The 22,104-nt window shown below is 64.4% G+C and overlaps 2 protein-coding genes across 23 annotated transcripts; one reads left to right on the top strand and one right to left on the bottom strand.

The window, feature by feature from the left end:
* The first annotated feature begins 3 nt into the window (after positions 1-3).
* TSR3 (TSR3 ribosome maturation factor) lies at positions 4-2,663 on the top strand. 2 transcript variants are annotated; one of them, XM_028840350.2, is made up of 6 exons: positions 4-221; positions 318-516; positions 913-1,106; positions 1,677-1,853; positions 1,960-2,023; positions 2,296-2,663. In XM_028840350.2, the coding sequence occupies exons 1-6, from the start codon at positions 110-112 to the stop codon at positions 2,465-2,467; spliced, it is 918 nt and encodes a 305-aa protein (XP_028696183.2). In that variant the 5' UTR covers positions 4-109; the 3' UTR covers positions 2,468-2,663.
* BAIAP3 (BAI1 associated protein 3) lies at positions 2,465-17,422 on the bottom strand. 21 transcript variants are annotated; one of them, XM_077985076.1, is made up of 36 exons: positions 17,319-17,422; positions 13,137-13,190; positions 12,187-12,327; positions 11,878-11,965; positions 11,618-11,698; positions 11,264-11,371; positions 10,750-10,809; positions 10,537-10,603; positions 10,244-10,439; positions 9,865-9,909; positions 9,668-9,745; positions 9,450-9,552; positions 9,091-9,198; positions 8,911-9,006; positions 8,709-8,812; positions 8,077-8,197; positions 7,462-7,586; positions 7,292-7,382; positions 7,084-7,140; positions 6,911-7,008; positions 6,760-6,811; positions 6,526-6,656; positions 6,253-6,376; positions 5,952-6,095; positions 5,764-5,856; positions 5,482-5,673; positions 5,333-5,401; positions 5,156-5,235; positions 4,890-4,998; positions 4,498-4,569; positions 4,242-4,322; positions 4,046-4,166; positions 3,851-3,974; positions 3,571-3,776; positions 3,107-3,493; positions 2,465-2,649 (listed from the first exon to the last, which is right to left on the bottom strand). In XM_077985076.1, exons 3-35 carry the CDS (start codon positions 12,315-12,317, stop codon positions 3,390-3,392), a joined length of 3,459 nt encoding a protein of 1,152 aa, XP_077841202.1. In that variant the 5' UTR covers positions 12,318-12,327; positions 13,137-13,190; positions 17,319-17,422; the 3' UTR covers positions 2,465-2,649; positions 3,107-3,389. The 21 variants fall into 21 exon arrangements, with proteins under 21 accessions (XP_077841202.1, XP_077841196.1, XP_077841205.1 ...); XM_077985070.1 differs by lacking the exon at positions 13,137-13,190 and adding an exon at positions 12,447-12,696 and having other exon boundaries at positions 2,465-2,696; XM_077985079.1 differs by lacking the exon at positions 13,137-13,190 and adding an exon at positions 12,484-12,696 and having other exon boundaries at positions 2,465-2,696.
* Positions 17,423-22,104: the final 4,682 nt, after the last annotated feature.

Here is a 22,104-nt window from a genome sequence, read left to right as displayed (position 1 = left end):
GGGAACCGGAAGTGGCGCCCCGCGCATGGGCTGGCAGCCGCACCGCCCGTCCAGAGGCTGAGGGGCGTACCCGTGGGGTGGGGAGTACTCGGCACCTCGGATTCGCGCCATGGGCCGCAGGAGGGCAGCGCGCGGGCCGGGGGCGGAAGGCGGCCGCCCTCGGCACCTCCGGACCCGCTCCCTGGAGGCCTTCGCCGAGGAGATCGGCGCCGCACTGCAAGGTGAGCGAGGCGTGATGGGGAGAGCGGGTCGGGGTTCGAGGGCCTGCCCGGGGATCCTACGCTGAGGCCGAGTGCCCTTCTCTCTCTCTCGTGCAGCTTCCGTGGAGCCAGGGACGGCTGAGGGCGAGGGCGGCCCGGGCCCAGCGGCGCTGCCCTGCACGCTGGCCATGTGGGAGTTGGGCCACTGCGACCCCCGGCGCTGCACCGGCCGCAAGCTGGCCCGCCTGGGGCTGGTGCGATGCCTGCGCCTGGGCCACAGGTTCGGCGGTCTGGTGCTCAGCCCCGTGGGCAAGCAGTACGTGTCCCCCGCAGACAGGTAGGCGCGGGAGGCCTGCCCTAGCTCGTCATTTCCAGCGCGTGGTTCCTTTCAGGGATCGTTTAGTGGGACTTGTATGTCACACCCACAGCCACACCCACGTGGCCAGGGAACGTCTGTCTAGTTTGCCTGCTTTGCATAGCGCAGAGCTTAGGATAAAGGAGGTTTTGGGATAATAAACGTTTGTTCAGTGAATAAACGCATGCCCTAGGTACCCCAAACAGCTGCCTCAAAACCTTGCTCATGGAGTCTGTTTGAGGATATTTGGGGATGGCGGAATGATGTCCCTGAATCCCTAGCGAAGAAATTCTCCAGGAACATGCTTCACTTTGGGTAGTACTGGCTCCTGAACTTACCCCATGCTGTCCCTGGCAGACAGCTGGTGGCGCAGTCTGGGGTCGCCGTCATCGACTGCTCCTGGGCCAGGCTGGACGAGACGCCATTTGGGAAGATGCGAGGTAGCCACTTGCGCCTGCTGCCCTACCTGGTGGCTGCCAACCCCGTAAATTATGGCCGGCCGTGCAGACTTTCCTGCGTGGAAGCTTTTGCTGCCACCTTCTGCATCGTAGGTGAGTCCAGGGGCTCCACAGCAGCGTGACCGGGCAACCTGGTGTTCCTGCTGTGCTCCCAGCATCGTGTTTCCTGTGGACACAGCCCTGGAGGAGCGTAAGGGACAGACAGGGAAGCAGTTCAGACCGACCAGGGTTTCAGCCGCGACTGTCACTTCTGGTTTTCGGCCTGTGGAGTTGCAGTGGAGGCGGAATGGGATCGCTGCGGTACAGAGGCCAGCGTATGGGGTGCCGTTCATTACGGCAGCACTGCCCCGAGAATCCTGCTTATCCTCCATGTCCTCCTTACTGAATTGCTGATCTAAAGAAGCCCAGATGAGGCATGGGGCACTCTTGGTGGGAATGTTTGCGTTTCGCAACAAGGAGGGGGACTCGGTCGGTTGCAGAGGTGTGGACTGTAGCAGGGGAGGTGCAGGCTGGGGCTGGGGGCAGCTCGGGCTCTCAGGACTGTGAGCTAATGTTTGGTGAGGACCCTGCAGTTACGTGGGAGAGCCATCCGGCAGCAGGTGATCAGGACGCACTCGAGGGGACCATTTACTTCTTTGGGTTTCTTGTTGGTCACACCATCAGGCTTTCCGGACCTCGCTGTCATTTTGCTTCGGAAGTTTAAATGGGGCAAGGGCTTCTTGGACCTGAACCGCCAGCTCCTGGACAAGTACGCGGCCTGCGGCGGCTCGGAGGAGGTGCTGCAGGCGGAACAGGAGTTCTTAGCCAGCGCCAAGGAGAGCCCCCAGGAGGAGGAGATTGGTGAGCCCTGGCGGGGCTGGGAGCCAAGGCCCTCCAAAGCCTGGGTGGTGGGAGGCCTGGTCCTGCTCTGAGCTCACTTACAGACCACTTTCCTCTCTCGGCTCAGATCCCTTCGATGTGGATTCAGGGAGAGAGTCTGGAAACCCCAACAGGCCTGTGGCCAGCACCCGGTAGGTCCTTGGGCTTCTTAATTTCATGATCACTCAGACCCAGGGCTCTCCTCTACCTCTGGCCTGAGCCCCTCCTGCTGCCTGGGGGTGGTGTCGTAAACACCCCGATGGTCTGACTAGAAAACCTGAAGTGGACATCCCACTGGAGAGGTTGGGTTTGGAGAGTACATGGAGAGGAATCTGTCCCGGGCTTGCGGCTTTTTGTGGATGAGGTTGCCTCCAGCTAGCCAGGGAGGATGTCATTTGGGAACGTGCTCCCCCTCCCCTCCCAGGCTGCCCTCGGACACTGATGACAGTGATGCGTCTGAGGACCCGGGGCCTGGTGCCGAGCACGGAGGAACCAGCAGCAGCTGCTCTGACGAGGAGCAGACTCAGGGACAGGGGGCTGAAGCCAGGGCCCCGGCCGAGGTTTGGAAAGGAATCAAGAAGCGGCAGAGAGACTGAGGGTTGCAGACACGTATATATTTGAGGCTGGGTAACAAGAAGATCTAGAGACACGAGGGACGTAGATGGGCCTGGCAGTCTCGGCTCCTCGTGGCTGCTGGCAGGACTGAGCTGTCCGGGTTCTCTCCGCATTTCCAGCACAGCTGTGCTCTGCATCCTGCCTCAGCGCGCTCGCAATGAAGCTGCAGGCCAGGAAGCCGCGTGTGAGTCTCTGTTTTTCACCCTGGGCCTGGGGAAGGGTTGGGGCGAACTCTTGGCTCTGCCTGGCGGGGCTGTGGAGCAGGTCTCGGGTGGCCACAGATATGTGCGTGAAGGACACCCTGCCAGTTGGCATGGAGCCCTTCACACTGACCACCGGTCTTGGGTGACGTCCCTGCCCTGCGAGCCCCGTGGGGACTGAAGATCTGTGCGGTTCTTGACTCACCTGCCCTCTGCATCCCTCTGTGAGTGGAGGCTCTGGACGCTCCACCCAATGGTGCCAGTGGCACCCTGTGCCCTCCCCAGCTGTGACTACCAAAAAATGCCTCTGCACACTGCCCGTCGTGCAGGGAGCACAGCCACTCACTGAGTCCCTGGAGACCAGCTGCCCACCGCCCACCCAGGGCCAGGGAGCCCAAGGAAGCGGGCAGGGAAGCGCACCTGGTGGCCAAGCCCACTGCGGCCTGCACTGTGTCCCAGGCAGCTTCTGGCCAGGTCCTGCCAAGTTGGCCACCCAGATGTGGGGTTGGGTGCAGGGGTTCACAGCACACACCAGACGGACACGGCCAGGGCGATGGGAGCCACGGGGCCAGCCACGACACACACATCACAGCACAGGAGGGGCGCCGTGGGCCCTGGCTGCACAAAGCTGGCCACAGTGAGCTGGAAGATGCTTCAGGGAACTCGGGGTGGGGGCCAGGGCCGGGGTTGGCAGCTGACGGACTCAGGGGTCCGCCTCCATGCACTTCTCCAGCTCCTTGAGTTTCTTCACGAACTCCTGCGCCTCCTTGCTGGTGCGGCCTTCCAGCATCCTCAGCGCAGACCTCACTGCAAGCGGGCGTGGGCAGATGTGTGGGAGCCAGCGACAGGCCGCTGCCCCTCCCCCCACCCGGATGCTCACTCACCCTGGGCTCTGGGCCGGCACAGGTGCAGGGTGACAGGCTGCCCAGCCCTTGCACCCCCGCCCACCTGGGGCCGGGCGACACCACTGACGCCCCCTAGGCCGAGGGCCGCCTCCCCAGCGAAGTCGTTGGTGGACAGCCAGTCGTGGTCCATGACGGTGAACAGCACACAGGCCCCGCGGCGGCGGCACGCCTCGGCAGGCACGGAGCTGCGGACGGAGGCCAGTCAGGGGAGTCTCACTCCCGCAGCCTGGAGCCCGGGGCTGGGGCTTGGGACACTCACAAGTAGAAGAGCTCGTCGTATACAGGGTGCAACGTCCGGGTCTTCACCTGGGTCCTCTGGCTGCGGACCAGTGGGAAGAGATGCGGTGGGCCCAGCTCCACGATCACAAAGGGGTCGCTTAGGCCTGCAGGAGCACGGTCATGAGCCCCCTGTCCCCATCCTACCATCACCCGACCCGTCCCCGCTGCAGCTCACCGTTGGCGTCCAGGGGGAGCAGGTCGGCGGCGTGCAGCACCTCCACAGCCAGCCGCTGCTCAGCCGCCTCGTAATGGCAACGGACGCTCAGGCGTCCAAACCGGTTCTGCTCCAGGGTCCTCTGCAGAAAGGCGGGTGAGCGCAGCTGGGCTCGGGGAGCCTTAGAGGCAGCACCCTGTCCCGGGCGCCTCCCTACCTGTTTGAGCTTGTCCAGGTAGAACTGCTCAATGCATTCACGGGTGGAACATTTGTGCAGCCGCAGCTCCTCCTTCAGCCTCTGCAGGGGAAGCGCGTCAGGAGGGGCCCCTGGGTGCTGGTAGTCAGCGCTGGCACTTGGGAGACCTGACTGCCCGTGGGGCCACCTCATGCTCAAGGACACAGCCTGTGCGGGGCTGCAGTTTGAACTCGGTCCCCTCATCCACGCCCCCGCCACACAGAGGGTCCCGCCTCACCTTATAGCTTCCATCCCTCAGGCTCTCCAGGGGCAAACCCTGACCGTCTGCGTGGAAAAAAGTGACCAGGGCCTGGGGCAGGGAAAGAAGGTGGAGGTGTCAGGGAGCCTGGCTTGTGCTGGGGACAGGTGGAGACCCCCAGCACAAAGGAGCCCAGGCAGCACTGGGGGCTCAGCAGTCCAGGGCAGAGCCCTTTCTCACACCCTGGGGGGCGTCGGAAGCTCCCAGGAAAGCTGGGGAAAGGCCATCACCAGAGGTCACACCTCGGCATTAACGGGAGGTGGCGCCGTGGACAGCCCTGGAGTGGCTGCTGAGCCAGTGGGGATAAAGGGAGGGGTCAGAGCAGCCCTGAGGCGGGGGCCGGCGGGAAACGTTCCTTCTCGGGGCTCTACCTCCAGCGTGAAGTGGAAGCGACTGTAGAAATCAGCAGAGACATCACGGTTTGCACCCAGCGCCTGCAGAATGGCCTGGAGGAGCAGCTCCCACAGGGCCTCCAGCACCCTGCAGGGCGGCATCAGTGACCACGGGCCAGCCGCACCTGCCCCGCTGGCCCCACCCGCAGAATGGCCTGGAGGAGCAGCTCCCACAGGGTCTCCAGCACCCTGCAGGGCGGCATCAGTGACCACGGGCCAGTCCATCCCACCCCACCCGCCCGCACCTGCTTAGATTCCCCTTCACCAGCGAGGAGTTCAGCAGGGCCAGCTTCTCATCCAGGTACTTCATGAGCGGGGCCACGGCCTGCAGGCAGGGGTGTTCAGGCCGGGCTGACCCCCGCACCTCTGCCCTGCTCCCAGCACACACAGTCCCGTCCACGGCCCCTCGCCCCAGCACTCACCTCATCGTTCTGGATGGAGTCGGGTGAGAGGCTAATGTGCTGTACATACTTCCGGATGTCGCCCACCATCTGAGGGCAGGAGCAGCGCTCAGCATGGGCAGGGGGCACCAGGGACTGTCCCCACGCTCCGGTCTCCAGGCCCCACCCACCTTGGAGGTCAGGTGCGCTGTCACCGTGTGAGCCTCCCGCTGCAGGTCATCGTCCAGGGCCTGTGTGCAGCTGAGCAGGGGGCGGGGGAGCACCCCCTCGAGTCCCGGGGCCCCCTCGGGCCATGCCAGCCCCTTCAGGGCCTGCCCAGCAGCCTTGCGCACGAGCTCCACATTGTTGAGGACCACGCAGAGCTGGGGGAGGTGTGGTCAGGCGGCGATGGGTCAGGGCCTGGTGATGGCTCCCCACCTCCTGCCGACTCCCCTCCCCAGCTGGCCACTCACCGCCTCGCTCACTGCTTCACCGGCCGCCCCTGGCTGAGTGTCCACCTTCTTCCGAAGCAGCTCCGTGTAGAAGAGAGTGGCCTCACACATGTCCTGAGGAGGGGGCAGTGGTGGGGAACCATGGAACCCTCCCCTGCCCCATCACCTCCCCCACCTGTTCCCCTCACCCCCAGGGCCCACCCACACACCTGGCCAAGCTGGGTGCCCAGCCCCTGAGCCTGGGCAGGGTCAGGCCACGCCAGGCGCACCCACAGCTCCTGGATGTGACTGAGGCAGAGACCAGCAGTGGCTGCGGAGCTGCTGTGCCTGGAGGAAGGGTCCACAGGTTCCAGCTGGGGAGACAGGGGAGGCTGGGGTTGCTGGGGAGGCTGGGGAGGCGGGTGAGCCTAGGGTTGTCGGGGAGGATGGGGAGGTGGGGGAGGCTAGGGTTGTGGGGGAGGCTGGGGGCCTGGACCAGCCCCAGTGTCCTCGGGCCAGGGCAGCTCTCACTGTATCCACGTCCACTGCTCCCTGAAGCCTCCACTTGGCCTGGTCCCGCAGCACTTGGAGCCAGAGCTTCACAGCAGGCAGGAATGGGGTGTGGATGCCAGCCAAGGCCAGAGAACGGCTGTCCCTGTAGTGGGAGGCCGGTCAGGGCTTGGCCCTGACTCAGATGCCTTAACTAGCACGTTCCAGACTAATAGCCCCAGGAGAGCCCCCCTCACAGGTCCGGGGGCCCTCATCCAAAAGTCTGTCTGCAAGAGATAGGGACGGGGCACCCACCGGCCAGGGATGCTATCCCAGAAGTGCTGGAGGTCAGCCAGGGTCAGGTAGAGCTCAAAGAGCCCCGAGGCCACCTCCAGCGTCATCTTGGGGCTCAGCTCCTCTGTCAGCACCCACGCCTCCTCAGCCACCTGTCCAGGACAGGAGAATCAGGCCACCTGCAGCAACCTAGTCAAGGGCCTCTGCCCACTTCCCCATGCCTGGCAGGTACCCGAGGTCAGGGACCCTGCTCACCAGACGCTCCAGCTGCCGGAAGGTCAGGGTGAAGACGTCCACATTGAGGATGCTGCAGAGGAAGGGACATACCTCATCCACCTGCGCCCTCCCTGCAGGCTCTGTTGGCCCCAACCCCAGCCCCAGAACAGCCCTGAGAGGCCAGGCCCACCTGTGGAAGAGGCTGGCATAGACACTGTAGCAGGACTGAAGGTCATCATAGATGGCGTCGGCCAGCACAACCAGCCCAGGCAGGCGCTGTGGTCCTGGCTGTAAGGAAGCCTAGCTCGTACCCACCTCTCGGCTGCCCGCACCCCTCACGGCCAGGGTCCCCCACAACCGCACCTGCTCTCGGGGACTCCTGGCATTCAGGATCCTGTCATACCACTCACGGTTGCCTCTCTGCAACAGACGCCACCAAGACAGCATGGGGGTTTACAGGGAAGAGGGAGAGGTGGGCAAGAGACCGTGGTGCAGAGGTGCAGGGGACGGGAAGGCAGGGCAGGGGAGGGGAGGGCCTAGCGGCCGGCCCCCAATGGGCTTTGGAACACACCTTCAGGGCCGCAGCAACGTCCATATTCAGCTCCGTCTCGAAGGGGCAGATCTCAAAGGAGGGCTGGAAGAACTGCAGCTTGCCCAGACACCTGGGTGGGGGCAGCACGCTGAGTGGGGCCTGCCCTGCCAGCCGCCCCCACCCACGCCGACACGCGGGGCTGCACCCACTTCAGCAGCAGCTCCAGGCGGTAGACAGCGGTGCTGTTGGTGGCGGGGAAGTAGTCGCGGAGCTGGCGCAGCAGCTGCAGCCCGAACTCAGAGAAGGCGGAAAAGCTATCAGCGAGGCCCTCCTCCTGTGGGGACAGGGCCCTTCAGTGCCAGCAGCCCCGACCGCTCACTGATGAGGAGAAACACCCTCCCTTTCTCGGCCCGCAACCCGCTTTCCCCCGCATGGTCAGCTCAGCTCTGCTCTGAGAAGCACCCTCCACGGGCACAGCCGGCCTGTCCCAGCCTCTGTTTCCACCCACGCAGCACACGCAGGGCCTGTGCCCCTGCAGTTCCCACGTCCATCCTGCAAAGGCCGCTCCCTCCTGTCGCTCAGATGGGCGCCACCTTGGCGGCCTTCCCCAACTCTGTCCTAAGTCCTGGCTGCTCCCCGAGGTGACTTCCACGAGCCTCCCGTCTCCTTTCCGCAGAGCGCTGGCTCTAGTCCATGTCATACAGTTTGTTTGTCTTTGACCCCCACGCAGGCAGGACTCTGCCCCTCGCCGACCGGCACTCAGCAGCCCCAGTCCCAAGCACTCCCTTCGCCATGGCTGGCAAGAAGGCCCCGGCTGCACCCACCTGCTCCTGGGGCAGTGAGGGCGCCTCCTCCCAGTGTGCCTGCATGTCGTCCAGCAGCCCCAGCAGATAGCTGTAGTCCAGCGTGCAGGTTTGATGGTGGCGGCTGCTGACCTGCCAGTGCCTGCGGGGCCCAGCCCATGGTCAAGGGATATGGACCCCGCCCCTGCCACGCCCACTCAGCACCACCTACAGCACTACCCCTTTCTCGGCCCCACCCAATCAGCACTGCCGTGCCTACTCATAGCACCGCCCCTTTCCCTGCCCTCCAATTAGCGCTGCTGCACCTACTCATAGCACCGCCCCTCGCTGCCCCACCTACTCATAGCAGCTACTTTCCCTGCCCACCCAATCAGCGCTGCCCCACCTACTCATAGCACCGCCTCTTTCCCTGCCCACCCAATCAGCGCTGCCCCACCTACTCATAGCACCGCCTCTTTCCCTGCCCACCCAGTCAGCGCTGCCTCACCTACTCATAGCACCGCCCCTCTCGCTGCCCCACCTACTCATATCACCGCCCCTTTCCCTGACCCACCATCCCAACCACCAAATCCACTCACCCGCATGGTCCCCAATGCCCCACCCACCCACGCCCCGCCCACATTCCCCACCCACTCGTAGCTCCACCCACTCACAGCACGGCCAGCTGCAAGGGTGACAGGTTGCTCTGGGCTCCGTGCAGGCAGAGGATGGTGACGGCTGGTGTGCTGAGCTCTCCTCGCCAGCTGCTGGAGTTGGGCTGGGGGAGGAGGTCTGGCGTGGGTGGAGGCGGGACAGCCCCACATCCCCTCCTCAGGCCCCCTGCCGGGCTGTCCCAATCCCAGGAGCACCCACTACCTCCTCTGCTGGGTGCTCGAACCGCAGCAGATGGCTGAGCAGCAGCAGGTGGGACAGGAAGCCGGATCGCCCGCGCTGGCTCATGGCGGTGTCTCTCTGCAACGCAGAGCCCCCCGGGTCACCAGCTCTGCCCCAGCCCCGCGGGCGGGGGTGGAAGACCAAGACGCCCACTTTCCCCACCTGCGTAGTGATCAGCTTAAGAACCAGGTGGCAGTCTCCTTCCACACGCGAGGCACTGGAGCGTGGCTCCAGCTTGAACCAGCGGTCGACGCCAGCCACAGGCACCTCCTGGGGGTAGCATGGGGGTCAGGCCCACCAGACTCCTCCCCCTCTCCTTCCACACTGACTCTGTGAGACCCTGGAGAGACCACATGGCCTGGGCTGCACTTCTCCGGGGAACGAGGGTGTCAGGCAACGGTGAGCACTCAGCGGAGGCCCAAGAGCAGGAGCTCCTCCAGGCAATGCCCTGCCCCTTGAAGACTGGGACACCCCCCAGGCCCTTCCTTAAGCGTCACCAGCCCCACCCCACACCTACTCACCCGGACAGGTATGTTGAGGCACCCCAGGAAGTCATCAGTGTGGTCCTCGGTGGGTCCTGCTGTCCCATTTGCACGGGCTGACTTGACGATCTGTTTGAAGTACCTGGCCAGTGCGGTGGTGGGCATCACGCTGAGGCTCCTGGGGAGCCACCGCCCGCTGGGCCCCATGACCAAGCTGAGGGCACAGGTGAGGGGTAGAAAGGTCCCCACAGTCATACCTGCCCATGCCCTTCAGGCCGATGACTTCATTCAGCTTCCTACATGCTTCTACCAGGGACACGTCATCGTCATGATCCCTGGTGGGGAGAGGAGAGGACCTGGCTTGTCTGGAGCCCCCAGCCCAGCCCTGAGTTCGTCCTGCTCCCTCCCAAAAGGTGCCCATTCCCCCCGCCCTGCACGGTGCAGGGGCCTGTACCAGATGTCCAGATGCAGCTGGTCCGTGCTCACGTCCTCAATCTCACTACATGGAGAACAGAGAGATGCCCATGAGGGTCCCTGGCGAGGCTCTGCCCAGGCCGGGGTCAGGGAGTTCAGAAGCAGCAGGGAGCAGGCCACAAGCTCCAGCTCTCCAGACAGGCTGTTCAGGTCCAAATCCCGATCCCGCCACGTGTCGCCAGCCGTGTGGCCCCGGTGGCACAACGCCCATCTCTGGGTCTCAGTTTCCTCCTCTGGAAAGTGGCCACAGGGCCCCACAGAGACCGGGAGCCGCTGCGAGCCACCCCCCTCCAGGCACAGCCCAACTCTGGACCCCAGGCAGAGCCCCCCTCCCACACCTAGATGGGCGAGGGCCTCACAAGAGGAAGTGCTCCTTCCAGACGGGGTTCAGCGTGCTGCTCTTCACCTCGGTGACCTGGATGCACTTGGCGGGCAGGGGACCACCGCGCTTGCTGCCCTTGCGGAAGCCAAAGCGCTGCTCTTTCTGCGCACGGGGCTCCCGCGTGGTGTCCGAGGCAGGCAGGATGCCCAGCATGCAGTATGGGTCACTGAAGCCTGGGAACGGTAGGCGCCTCAGCCCCAGCCCCACACCCTCTGCCCTCCACGGTTGCCAGGCCTGGGTGCAGCCGAGGTCCGCTGGGTCCCCACGCACCATTGGGGTCCTTGGCCAGAAGGTTCTTGGCACGCATGACAGAGACTTTCAAGGCATACGTGGGGGCCTGTGGACAGAGGGGTGTGGGAGGCTGGTGAAGCTGAGCTGCCCCCCAGACACCCTGCTTAGCATGGAGGTGACAGGGCCTTGCCCTGTGCCCCCACCACACAGGCACATGCTGGTCAGGGTCTGCCCAGGCAGCGGCGGCCTCACCTTGGCCTTCCTCACTCGCTCGATGGCCTCGGTGTGCTCCTCAGTGCTGGTGCCAAACACCTGTGGAGGGCGGGTGGGTTGGCAGGACCTAGGCAACCCCTGAAGCGAGGCTGCCACCATGCTGGTACCTCGGGCTCAGCCCCAGTCACAGACACCCGACCTCAGTCCTCACGGGTGCAGGGTTGGGGGAAGCCTGGGAGGGAGCGGCGGAGGCCATGTGCCAAGGGGCCCGGGCATGCCCGGAGATGGTCGGCGTGATGAGGGGCACACGAGTGCATGTGCAGGAGCGGGGGCCACAAGGGGACGGGGGAGTTCAGAGCACACTCAGGTGGAAGCCAGGTGCGTCCTTGGGGGTGCATCTGTCAGCCTGTGCGCGTGTGTGTCTGTGTGCACCCTCAGCCATCTCTGCCTGTTGTGCATGGATCGGGGAGATCCTGCTGTTTGGGTGATCATGGTGTCAGTGGGTCGGGAAGGGGTTGAGGTGGGGAAGCTGACGGGGTCCTGGTGGGCTGACCTGCTGGAGGTAGCTGAGCAGGGCCTCCTCGTCGTCCACCTGGTCAGGGCCCATGGTCCCCGCTCGGTAAAGCACTGTGTACAGGGCCTCCTCATAGAGCATGTCCACCTGCAGGTGGGGGAAGGGCAGCCACAGTGCCACGTCCCAGGCCCCCAGCCCTCAGCAGCCCCTCCTGCCTGCCGAGCCCAGGCCCCACCTCTGCCGCCCTGCACTGGGAGCCCCTCCGCTCCTCACTCACCCACCCACCCTGGCTGTCCACCATCACCAGACCCTGTGCACACAGTATCTGCCTATAAACGGCTGAGAGAGCGGCCACTGCAGACAACTGCCCCTGATTCCGGCCCCCACCTTTACCTCCTCCGGGGCCAGGGCTCTCAGGCCACGGCTGGGATCCACAGGCTCTGGGGGTGCCGGTGAGCCACTGCGCAGGGGGACCTGTGTGTGGGGCCCAGGGTGAGGGCCTTGATCACAGGGAGAGCCCTAGGCCTGCGGCTGGGAGGACAAGTGGTGCCCCAGGAGGTGGGAGCGAGGGCAGGGGGGAGGGGGAAGGAGAGAGAGGAGGGGGAAGCCCCATGCTGGGCTGCAGTACCGGGACCTGCGGGCGGCACCCTCACCTCGGGGCACGGCAGGCCCTGTCTGCCTTCCCCCTTCTTCAGCATGAGGCGCATGTGGGCAAAGAACTCCACGCCGTCCCCAGGTTTCCTGGAGGAAGGGCTGGGTCAGCTCGAGGCTCTCAGCACACTGGCCCCTGCCTGGGACCCTCAACTCCAGGGGCAGACAGGGCCATGTGACCTCCACAGTGTGGCACGGCTGAGTGCAGGCCCTCCTTTGCACCTAGGTGGGCTGGGGCCAGGGTGGCCGTGTGTGAAGTCTGGTGGGGAGTGACCCTGTGAGCGTGTGGGGCTGGGCCCCTGGGCACCCACCAGGCCCCCGTGGCAGGCTCCTGTGGGTCGGCGCTGGCACTCCCTGGTTCCTGCTCAGTCCTGCGGCGGAAGGACGGGCACACCTGCACCTGCCTGAGCACGCTGCTCTTAATGTCCAGCAAGGTCGACATGGTGGGTGACCTACAGCAGAGAGCACGGCCCGCAGCCTCAGGTCACCCACTCCATCCTCCGTGCACCACAGAGGCCACGGCAGGCAGGGGGTGGGCGGGAAGAGGTGGGGCAGAGGCCTGGGGGCTCACCCACAGCCTGGATGGCACTGGGCTCCTGTCCACACACCTGCTGGGTGACCAGCTAAGTCCCTGCACGCCCTACAGGGCGGCTTCAGGTAGGAGGTAGCGGATGCCATCAAAGGCGGGGCTGGTGCCCACCCGGAGCCGGGGGTCCAGCCAGGGGCTCCTGGGGTCTCACTGGAGAGGGAGGTGGTTGCTGCACTCGCCCCCCAACACCTCTCCCCATGACAGCACAGGGGGAGGCACCTGTCTCCTGGGGCTGCACTAAGAGGACCAAGATCTGGGTCATAGCGCTCAGCTCCCCCAGCCCCCTGTGCCCACTCTGGGGCCAGGACAGATGCCAGGTACCCAGCTCTCCTATGCAGGAGGTAAAAACTCGCCAGAACCCTGCCATCCCGGACCACAGAGGAGCCTGGGTACGAAAGGCCAGAACCCTGCCATCCCGGACCACAGAGGAGCCTGGGTACGAAAGGCCAGAACCCTGCCATCCCGGACCACAGAGGAGCCTGGGTACGAAAGGCCAGAACCCTGACATCCCGGACCACAGAGGAGCCTGGGTACGAAAGGCCTGTTGGTCTTCATCACCCTGACAGAGGAGGGGCCGGTGGCCTGGGCTGCAGCACTCATGCCCAGGTGGGGCAGGCAGTGCTCACATGGCCAGGAGGCCCTGGAGGGGACGGCCTGGGGGTCCTCACTCACCAACCACAGCGGAGGTCAGTGCCCCCTCCTCACCCCAGGAACTGGTCAGCGAACCTGAGGTGGACAGTGGAAGGTGGGGGGCAGTGCCTCCACAAAGCAGGGCCTGCTCCCCACAGTTGGTACAAACGAGAACGTGAAGCGAGCCGGGCCCCGCTGGAAAATGCCGGGCGTGGGGGCTACAGCTCCCTCCCAGTCCATCCGGAGTCACTTCCCCTCATGTTGCTATGGCAACTGAGCCACCCTGTCCGCCTCCTGCTTGTAGCAGCAGCAGCCTAGATGTCACCACTGGGACACAGCTGCCCTCTGCCGAGGCCTGGAGCCCAGGCCCAGGCAGACCCCTGCCCGGAAGGCCCCACCCACTTTTTGTTTTGTTTTGTTGAGATGGAGTCTCAGTCTGTCGCCCAGGCTGGAGAGCAGTGGCACGATCTCAGCTCACCGCAACGTCCACTTCCAGGTTCAAGTGATTCTCCCCTGCCTCAGCCTCCCGAGTAGCTGGGATTACAGACGCCCCCCACCACGCCTGGCTAATTTTTTTGTACTTTCAGTAGAGACGGGGTGTCACCATGTTGGCCAGGCTGGTCTTGAACTCCTGACCTCAGGTGATCCACCTGCCTCGTCCTCTCAAAGTGCTGGGATTACAGGCATGAGCCACCGCCGCCGAGCCCACCCGTGTCAGGGAGGAAGGCCGGGTGGTACCGACCTGCACACCCCTTCAACAGGGGCAGGATGATGGCTAAGACACCACAGCCTCCTGAGACCCTCTTCCTCCACACTGGTACAGATGCAGACCCTCCACCTCTGCACTGCGTCTGCCTACATGGCCCCCCAGCAGCCCCAGGGAGGTCCCCTCCCCCCTCCATGAAAACTGTCCCAGAGTCAGGCCACCTCTGCCCCACCACAAGAGACGTAGCCACTCTTGGGCTCCTGTCCCAGCCTTGCCGGTCTCTGATTTCTAGGACACCGTGCTCCCCCAGACCCCCGGGGTCCTAGCCTTGCTATCTGGGTCCCCTTCCCTTGCCAGTGCTCTCTCATCCACCTGCGGAGGGTGCCTCCGGGCTGGGCACACTGGCCGTTGCAGGGGGCATGGTCATTCTCATGGAACAGGAGAGGAAACGAAGACTCAGCAGGTTCTATTGCTCACCCAGGCTCCCACAGACAGTTGGCGGTGAGGGCCAGGCTAGCCCACCCCTCCCCTGCATGCCCAGGCCAGTTCCCCTTGGCTGCACTAGACTCATAAGCTCAGTGGGCAGCACAGGGGCCCGGGCACACCGTGCCAGTGGTGGGTTCCAAATGGACCTTGTGGCGCCAGCTCCCGGGCCCCTGCTGTGTCTGTGGGGGTTCAGGGTCACCAGCCCCAATCTACACCCACACTAGCTCAGACACCATTCCTGGACATCTCAACCGGATTCCAGGGTCCCTGCAAGCTCCCGAGCCCTGGGTGCAGGCTCTCATGGGACCAGACCCTAGAGCTGAGGACAGGAAGGAGGGTTTGCGGCTCCCACCCTGTGAGAGGTAATGCTTGGGGGGGGCCTCACTCCTTCAAACCTATCAGTGCCTTCCCCTGTGAGCCTCCCCCCAAAAGACAGGGGGCTCAGTGGGCTGGGTACAATGCTTCAGGAAGCTGTCACCCCCACAGCCAGTCGTGAAATCCCCAGGGACCCGGGAGTCGCAGACCCTGCTTCCCCTCCCTTGCTGGGTGGAAAAGGCTGCTCCCCTTGCAGCCCCCCGAAGCCAGCAGAGCAGCCGCTGCTGGAGCTGTTGCCAGGGCAACCGCCGGCCGCATGTGCGTGTGACGGGGCGATGGGGGCTCGCAGTCCTGGAGACAAACGTGACGCAGGAGCTAAGTGGCCCGAGCTGCGGGGTTGGGGAGGGGGTGTCTTGGTGAGAACAAGATGTTCCAGGCAGAAAGAGGGGGCTCAGTGCCCTCCCTGCATTTTTCTCTCCACACTCACCTCCTCATCCCCAGAGCGGCCCGAGAGGGATGCCCTTTGCTCCCTGCATCTCAGATGGGTAAACAGAGGGCGCAGGGCGGAGAGCCTATCCAAGGTCCCAGAGCCAGCAGGTGGGCCGGGGACGGCCATCCAGGTCTCTCTGGTGTCCCCAGTGCTAAGCTCCTGAGACAACCAGCTAGGCCGGCCACCCTGACCCCAACCGCAGCTCCTGCCCCTCCCGCTGCCCGTTGCTAGGATGGGTGCAATAGTGGCGTCTTGGCACAGGTGTACAGAAGACTTGGTTCATCCTGGGTGCGCAGAAACCCCTTTGGTTGCCCTGGAAACCCCAGGCTGCCTGGGCAGCTCATAGCCTGGCTGCACCCAACTGCATGGGCCCTGGGAGCCACCTGCTACAGAGGCCAGAGCTGCTGTGAATGGTGGACATACGCATCTGCCTGTGTCTGTGACCAGTGCAGGAAGCACTGACTGCCTGGGTGGCTCTCAGCACTTATGGGACAGGAGTGAGCCAGGTGCAGGGGACCCCCCGTCTTTCCCGTGGGTCCAGATGTGGTGTAACTCCTTCCCAGGCTCTCACCCTGGGACAGTAGCATGAGGCAGGATGAGCCCAGACTCTGCTCATGCCTGATGCCAGGGCCAGGACCACACTCCCATGTGTCCAGTGAGCAGAGGGAGGACTGCCAAGGAGTTCCTGCCTTGTGGCACGGGGACGGAGCCACACCTGCCCGTCCCACCTTGCTCCCTGGCTGTCCCCCAGGCCCTGGCTGAATGGGGAATGACATTTTGCAAGGAGGATGGCACGTCTCATTTCACAGCCCAGGGCAGGGGCGACTTGCCCAGAGCCCAGATGTGAAACTGGGACTCTGAGCCATCTCCTGCCAGGCCGTTTGGGGGCTGGGGGTGGGGGAACAGTGAGGTAGCTGAGTCTGGGGGCAGCAGAGCAGAGGTTGGGTCAACCTTCCTCCCCAGTGCAGGATGTCTGGGAACAAACGCCTTCAACGTGCTGGGGCCGCCCTTCTTACCACATTTGGGGCAGGGGGTGGCTGTTGGTGCCCTGGGTGTGTGCCTGTCAGGGGAGGTGGCGGGACGTCTGCCCCACAGGCTGGCTCTCCAAGCCGCCCTCTTGGTCTTCTCTCCAGCTTCCCCGCTCTTCCTCCCTCAACGCCCCCGACTCCCCTTCACCAGGCCCTGGGGGTTTCCCGTGGGAATCTCTCCCTGGTCTGACTGACTCCTCCAGACGGCCCCTGCGCGGCTGATGGCAGTGCCCAGGTGCAGGTTACCTGGCGGGCCCGCTACAAACGCTGCTCCCCGGGGTCTCATTCCAGTCGAATCCCGGGAATCTGCATTCTAACAAGTGCTGCCGGTGGCCTTGGGCTCCCTGAAGTCTGAGACGGGCTGCCAAGGTCCAGCTGCTGGCGCCCAGCAGGAGCGCAGGAGACCGGAGTCCGCGGCGCCGCCTTCCTCCCCTCTCCTGTGTCTGCGCAGCGCTCTCTCCTCCCTCTGCTCACCGACCCCCCCCCTGCCCCGCCTCGCGGCACCCCATTTCCCAGGGCTCCGGGCGCCCGCGGGAGCCGCACCCTCAGTTCTAAGGGGGTCTCTCCCCTTGGAGGGGGCGGGCGGTCCGGGGGGAGTCTGGGGGCGGGCCTAGTGTGTCATTTTAAACTTCTCCCCCGGAGACCCCCGCTCAGGCCAAGAGCCCACAGCCCTTCGCGGAGTGGGGCTGAAGGAGGGGCGACTTTACATTCGCAGGGATTTGGGGGGGCCTGAAGGGCCCTACGAGGACCTGCGGGAGGACGGAAGAGACGAGGGCGCTGGGGGGGGCGCAGCCCGCCCGGGAGGGGTGCTGGGAGGCCCCGGGCCCGTCTGCTCCCCTGGGGAGGCGGGCGCGGGGGTCGAAGCCTCGCTTGGCGGCCCAAGTGCGGGGGAGGCCGTCGCCAGAGCCCCGATACCACCCCCGTCCGCTCCGCAGTGCGGACCCCACCGCCGCACCTGCTCCTGCGCGCTCGGAGAAATGCCCCCGAGACCCCGCCCCTCCGAGCATGCGCGGCCTCAGTTTCCCCATGGCCGAGGGGGCGTCGAGACCTTCCCACCGCCCCCCGCCTCGGAGGCCACCCCCGTGACTCCTGGGGGACCCGGGCCAAGGGGGCGGCGGCCGTCGGTCCGTCCGGGTGGGGGCTCGGGGCCGAGCCCCGACGGCGGCCCAACAGCACCGGCTGCAGCCCGCGGCACTCACCGTGGGCCGGCGCGGGGAGAGGGGCTCCTGGGGCGCCGCGCTCGGGCACCAGCTCGGGAACGCCGAGGCTCAGCGACCGTTCCCAGCCGCGCGCGCCGACGACTGAGCAACTGCGGGGCGGACGCCGCTGCGGGGGCGGGGCCTTACTGGGGGCGGGGCCTGACCGCGCTCGCCCCGCCCACGACCCCGGGCTCGCCCCGCCCCCCGCGCTCAGTGCGCCTTGGGGGACCGGGCCGGGGTCCCTGTGCCTTGAGCCGCGCCGGAGCCCCCTCCCCCGGGGTGCGGGGCTGTCAGTCAACTCACAGGTGTCTGCGGGACGGGGAGCGGGCTTGGGTGCCTCGGGACCCCGCCTGGCCGCGCGCGCCCTCCCTGTGGCACGTGGGGTCCGGGAGGGGTTGGTCGGCAGGGTCTCCTCCGCGGACCCCAGGGAACCCAGAGTCACCAAGACCGGCAGCGCCGCAGACCTTTCTGGAAGGGCCTCGCTCAGGGACCCCTCGAGGGTCCCGCCCCTCTCTTCTCGGAGCAGGGGTGCGTCCTGCAGGAATCCACTCGGGACGCCCCACGCCCACGCGGACGGCCTGTGGGGCGATCGTCCCTGAGGCTCTGGTGAGGGCCCAGTTGGCGCTCGTCGGGTCACAGCCGGCCGGAGCCCCTGGGGTCTGAACTGGATCCGGCCAGCCCCTCCCGGGCGGCTCCCCACTCTCCCTCCGCCGCGCTGACCTGGAACCCAGCGGGTCCGCGGTCTCCTGCAGGGTTTGTTAAGGCATTGATGGGTCCCGTCCCCAACCCGCTGGTTCCCAAAGTCTGGGCGGGGGCGCAATCTGCATTTTTTCCCTTCTTTTGAGACAGGGTCTCAAAAAAGCTCTCAAAGCTCTCGACCAGGATGGAGCGCAGGGGCGCCATCTCGGCTCACTGCAGCCTCGAACTCTCCAGCTCAAGCGATCCTCCCGCTTCAGCCTCCCCAGTAGCTGGGACCTCCCGCAGGCTATTTTTTTGGGGGGGGTTATTTTGTGGAGATGGGGGTCTCCCTATGTTGCCCAGGCTGCTCTCCATCTCCCGGGCTCAAGGGGTCCCCCTTCCCGGCCTCCTAAGTCGCTGAGATCACAGGCGCGGACCCCCGCGCCAGCCAGTGCCTGTACTTCCCAGCTGCAGGCTGCTGCCGCAGGTCTGGGGACCACACTTGGAGAAGTCTGTGCTAAGCACGGCCCTGGGGGGTCCTGAGGCTTTCGGACTTGCCAAGAGCACAGCGCCCTGGCCCCACCTGCGCTTGGCCGAATACAGCTGGACACTCATAGTCCTTTGGGGATGGGGGGTGCAGGGTGTCAGACTTTGGAGTTTTCACCCGAAAGGGCACCAGGGCAGCCCAAGGCAAGATGGGCTTCCAGAACACAGCTCCTCAAAGGGAGGGGGCCCGTCTGCCAACAAGTGTTTTGACTTCTGGATCCCAACTCACTCCCATCCATGCCCGCCCCGCGCCTGTCTGTGCAGGATGGGGGGCAGGACCATTGGGTGGGCTCTCCTTCCAGATGCTCGGCCCCAGGCTCTGCCCAATCCTGACCCAGCACAGCCAGGCTGGTGGGGGAGGGCAGGGAGCTTGCAGGAAATGCAGGGACTGCCTGGGCCGGGGACGCCGCGGGGGAAGCAGGGGAGGGGGCCTGCGCCCTGAGCCCCCTTCTGCAGCAGCGTCCCTCCTGAGGGGCTGGCGGGTCTGGAGCCAGCGTCTGGGAGCGATGCCCCCTGCCTCTGCAGTCTTGCACCAGGTTCTGCCCACCTGTTGGAACAAATACGGGCCGGTTGCCATGGTGATCACACTGGCTTTGAGTGAAGGGACAGGCTCTGCAGCCACAGTAAACAGGAAGTTGGGAGGGGCAGCTGCTGCTCAGCCCCCACCAGGGCAGCAGCCCTGAAACCAACACTGCAGTCTGTCGGGGCGGAAGCACGCTTGGAGACCTCTCCCCACTCTTTTCTAGGTAGGGAGACTGAAGTCCGGAGATGGGAAAGGGCTTTTCCAGGGCCACAAAGCAACAAGCTGAGTCCCAAACCAGCCCTGGGCCTCCATTTCCCCAGGATAGGATGGTCGCTAGGACCGTCGCCTCCACAAACGTTCAGTGCAGAGTCACAGAATGAACGAGCCGAGTGAAGACCCACTCGGTGACCGACGCTTTCATTCTCCAACTTGTTCTGAGACTGAAGACAGGCTGATCTGGATCAAAGTCCCAGCACCCTGCTCACCCCTGCCCGAAGGCGACCCTCCACGGCCAGGGCCTCAGTTTCCCTCTTCTGTAAAATGGGGACAACAGCAGCGCCCACCTTGGGTGCAGCTGGGGACCTCGGTGAGCCAATCTCAACTCACAGCAGGTCAGCTTCAGTCCCAGCTGGTGGGTTGGGAACTGCGGCCACCCAGCCAGAACTCCGACCCCTCTAGTGACCCAATTTACCTTTCCATAGCTCGGGGCTGGAAGCCCATTCTTGTGTGAGTCCCCTCCCACTAAGAGACAGGACCACCCACCCTCCCCACACCTGAGCCCCAGACCTCACTCCGAAGGGGCTACCCTGGCGTCTGCCCTCGGACCCGAGTGCAGACAGCTGCTGTGCTCCGGGGACAGTGAGGGGATGGTGCAGGTGCAGGAACACCTCCTGGCGATGTGTCAGGACACAAGACCCCCTGCCCAGATGGGATCAGAGCTTGAGGAGGCTGCTGGGGCACCAGGGCTGCTTGTGTAAAGCTGACAAGAGCCATTTTTCAAGCCTGGCTCTTTTCACATTCTCAGTACTTTGTGCTGGAAAGGGGCTGGCAGCCAGGGAGAGTAGCTTTTCCTCCTTAGGGCGGGGGAAAACACCAGGCTCTGGATACGCAGGCACCAAAGCCGCTGAATCACACAGGTGAGGCCATGGCAGAGTCAGACACCCGCTCCTGTTCCACCCTCAGGAGCACCGTGCAGGGCCCTGTGCTACCACCCTCTGGTGGCAGCCCTAGAAATTGCAGGCACAGCCTCCCAGAAGCCACCCCCAACTTCCTTCTGAGGAACCAAGCAAGGAAAGGCAGGGCCGTTGGAGAGCTCGTGGGGTCAGAGCCCGGGGACTCTGGCCAGAGACCCTGCCTGTCCCGGAGCTGGAGGACCCTGAAGACACTGCTAGAACGTGTTCCTTGCCCACACTGGCCCTGGGGTAGAAGTGCCCCATCAAGAGAGAGGTTCTGGGTGGGAGGGCCTTGGCCCAGGTCTGGCCTCATGCCTGAGATGCTGGTCTCCAGAGCCCACACCAGCAGCTCCTCCGGAAGTCCTGCTGCCAGGCGTGCACAGGTGGATCTGGCTGGAGGTGACCGCCCGGGAGTCCTGCTGCCAGGCGTGCACAGGTGGAGCCGGCTGGAGGTGACCGCCTGGGAGTCCTGCTGCCAGGCGTGCACAGGTGGAGCCGGCTGGAGGTGACCGCCTGGGAGTCCTGCTGCCAGGCGTGCACAGGTGGAGCCGGCTGGAGGTGACCGCCCGGTGCCACGTTGGAGTTTTCTCAGGCCTCCATGCTGCTGCAGCATCTGTGAGGTGTCCAGGGCGGGATGGTGACAAAGAAGTGGGCCCAAGACACCATGCCTGGCCAGTGTGGGCAAGGAACACGTTCTGGCAGTGTCTTCAGGGTCCTCCAGCTCCGGGACAGGCAGGGTCCCTGGCCAGAGTCCCCGGACTCTGACCCCACGAGCTCTCCAAGGGCCCTGCCTTTCCTTGCTTGGTTCCTCAGGGGGAAGTTGGGGGCAGCTCCTAGGAGGCCGTGCCTGCAAGCTCCCAAATAAAGGCCACTCATGTGCCAGAGCCCAGCAGGCAGGACAGCCTCTGCTGCAGTGAGGCTTGGATGGCAGGGAGGATGGCACCCTGTACCTTGGCCAGGCTTCCCACCAGCCTAAGGGTGGGGGTGTCAGAGGCCCTTTCCCAGCGAGGTGGGCTTCCGTGCTCACTGTGGTTAGGGGCCCAGCAGGGAGAGGCAAGGCCCTCAGTGCGCATCATTCTACACAGAGCTGGGGGTGGGAGGCGACTCCTCCCAGCTCCGGGGGCTTCAGAGTCCCTCCTTTTCTTCCTTTTTTTTTTTTTTTTTTGAGACAGAGTCTTGCCCTGTTGCCCAGGCTGGAGTGCAGTGGTGTGATTTCACCTGTAACCTCTGCCTCCTGGGTTCAAGCGATTCTCCTGCCTCAGTCTCCCAAGTAGCTGGAGTTACAGACGCCCGCCACCATGCCTGGCTAATTTTTGTATTTTTTTTTTTAACTGGTAATCAATTTATTAAAATAGTTGACTTAAGCATCTGCAGTGGTGACTTCCACTTCAACTCCACTTCAATACTGATGGAAGTCATCTGCGGAACAATCTCGGAAGAACTGTGCAAGTCAATGAGTCACTTGTGGGTTCTCATCTGGAGTTTTTCTTGTAGTGATTCCCAAAGTCTTGGTCGTCGGATTCAAACTGGTCCTTCACGCTGAGATTCTTTTCCTTTGCGCCTCTGATCAAGTCAGCACACACCTTTTCCAGGGATTTACCCTGCGGCCCGTTAGAGCGATTTGAATCTGTTGAATTTTAGTGAATTGCCATCTCCGGCTCCATGGGAGTTCTTGCGGTATCCTTAAAAGCCATAGCTGCTACGCGGCTTCCTGACCAACTTGTTCCTCGTCGAGAGCGAACAGCGGTGAGTCAGGAGCAGGAGCGTGCGGATCGGCGACCCACAGCACCCACCCTGCGTCTTCCTCAAAGACCTAATTTTTGTATTTTTACTAGAGACAGGGTTTCGCTATATTGGTCAGGCTGGT

The sequence above is a fragment of the Macaca mulatta genome, chromosome 20 (assembly GCF_049350105.2).
Source record: "Macaca mulatta isolate MMU2019108-1 chromosome 20, T2T-MMU8v2.0, whole genome shotgun sequence".
NCBI classification, from domain to species: Eukaryota; Metazoa; Chordata; class Mammalia; order Primates; family Cercopithecidae; genus Macaca; species Macaca mulatta.
Note: the sequence above shows the minus strand (reverse complement) of the source record. Positions and strands in the feature narration are given on the sequence as shown.

Excerpts from the sequence above, each read along its gene's own strand:
- BAIAP3 (XM_077985064.1), bottom strand. The coding sequence starts at position 12,925 with ATGGCAGGGTTCTGGCCTTTCGTACCCAGGCTCCTCTGTGGTCCGGGA. Across the intron at positions 11,372-11,617 it reads GAGCCCTGGCCCCGGAGGAG|GTGGACATGCTCTATGAGGA; the intron begins GTAAAGGTGGGG and ends CCCCACCTGCAG. Across the intron at positions 4,570-4,760 it reads CACCTCCCGTTAATGCCGAG|GCCCTGGTCACTTTTTTCCA; the intron begins GTGTGACCTCTG and ends TCCCTGCCCCAG.
- TSR3 (XM_028840350.2), top strand. The coding sequence starts at position 110 with ATGGGCCGCAGGAGGGCAGCGCGCGGGCCGGGGGCGGAAGGCGGCCGC. Across the intron at positions 1,107-1,676 it reads TGCCACCTTCTGCATCGTAG|GCTTTCCGGACCTCGCTGTC; the intron begins GTGAGTCCAGGG and ends TCACACCATCAG. Across the intron at positions 2,024-2,295 it reads AGGCCTGTGGCCAGCACCCG|GCTGCCCTCGGACACTGATG; the intron begins GTAGGTCCTTGG and ends CTCCCCTCCCAG.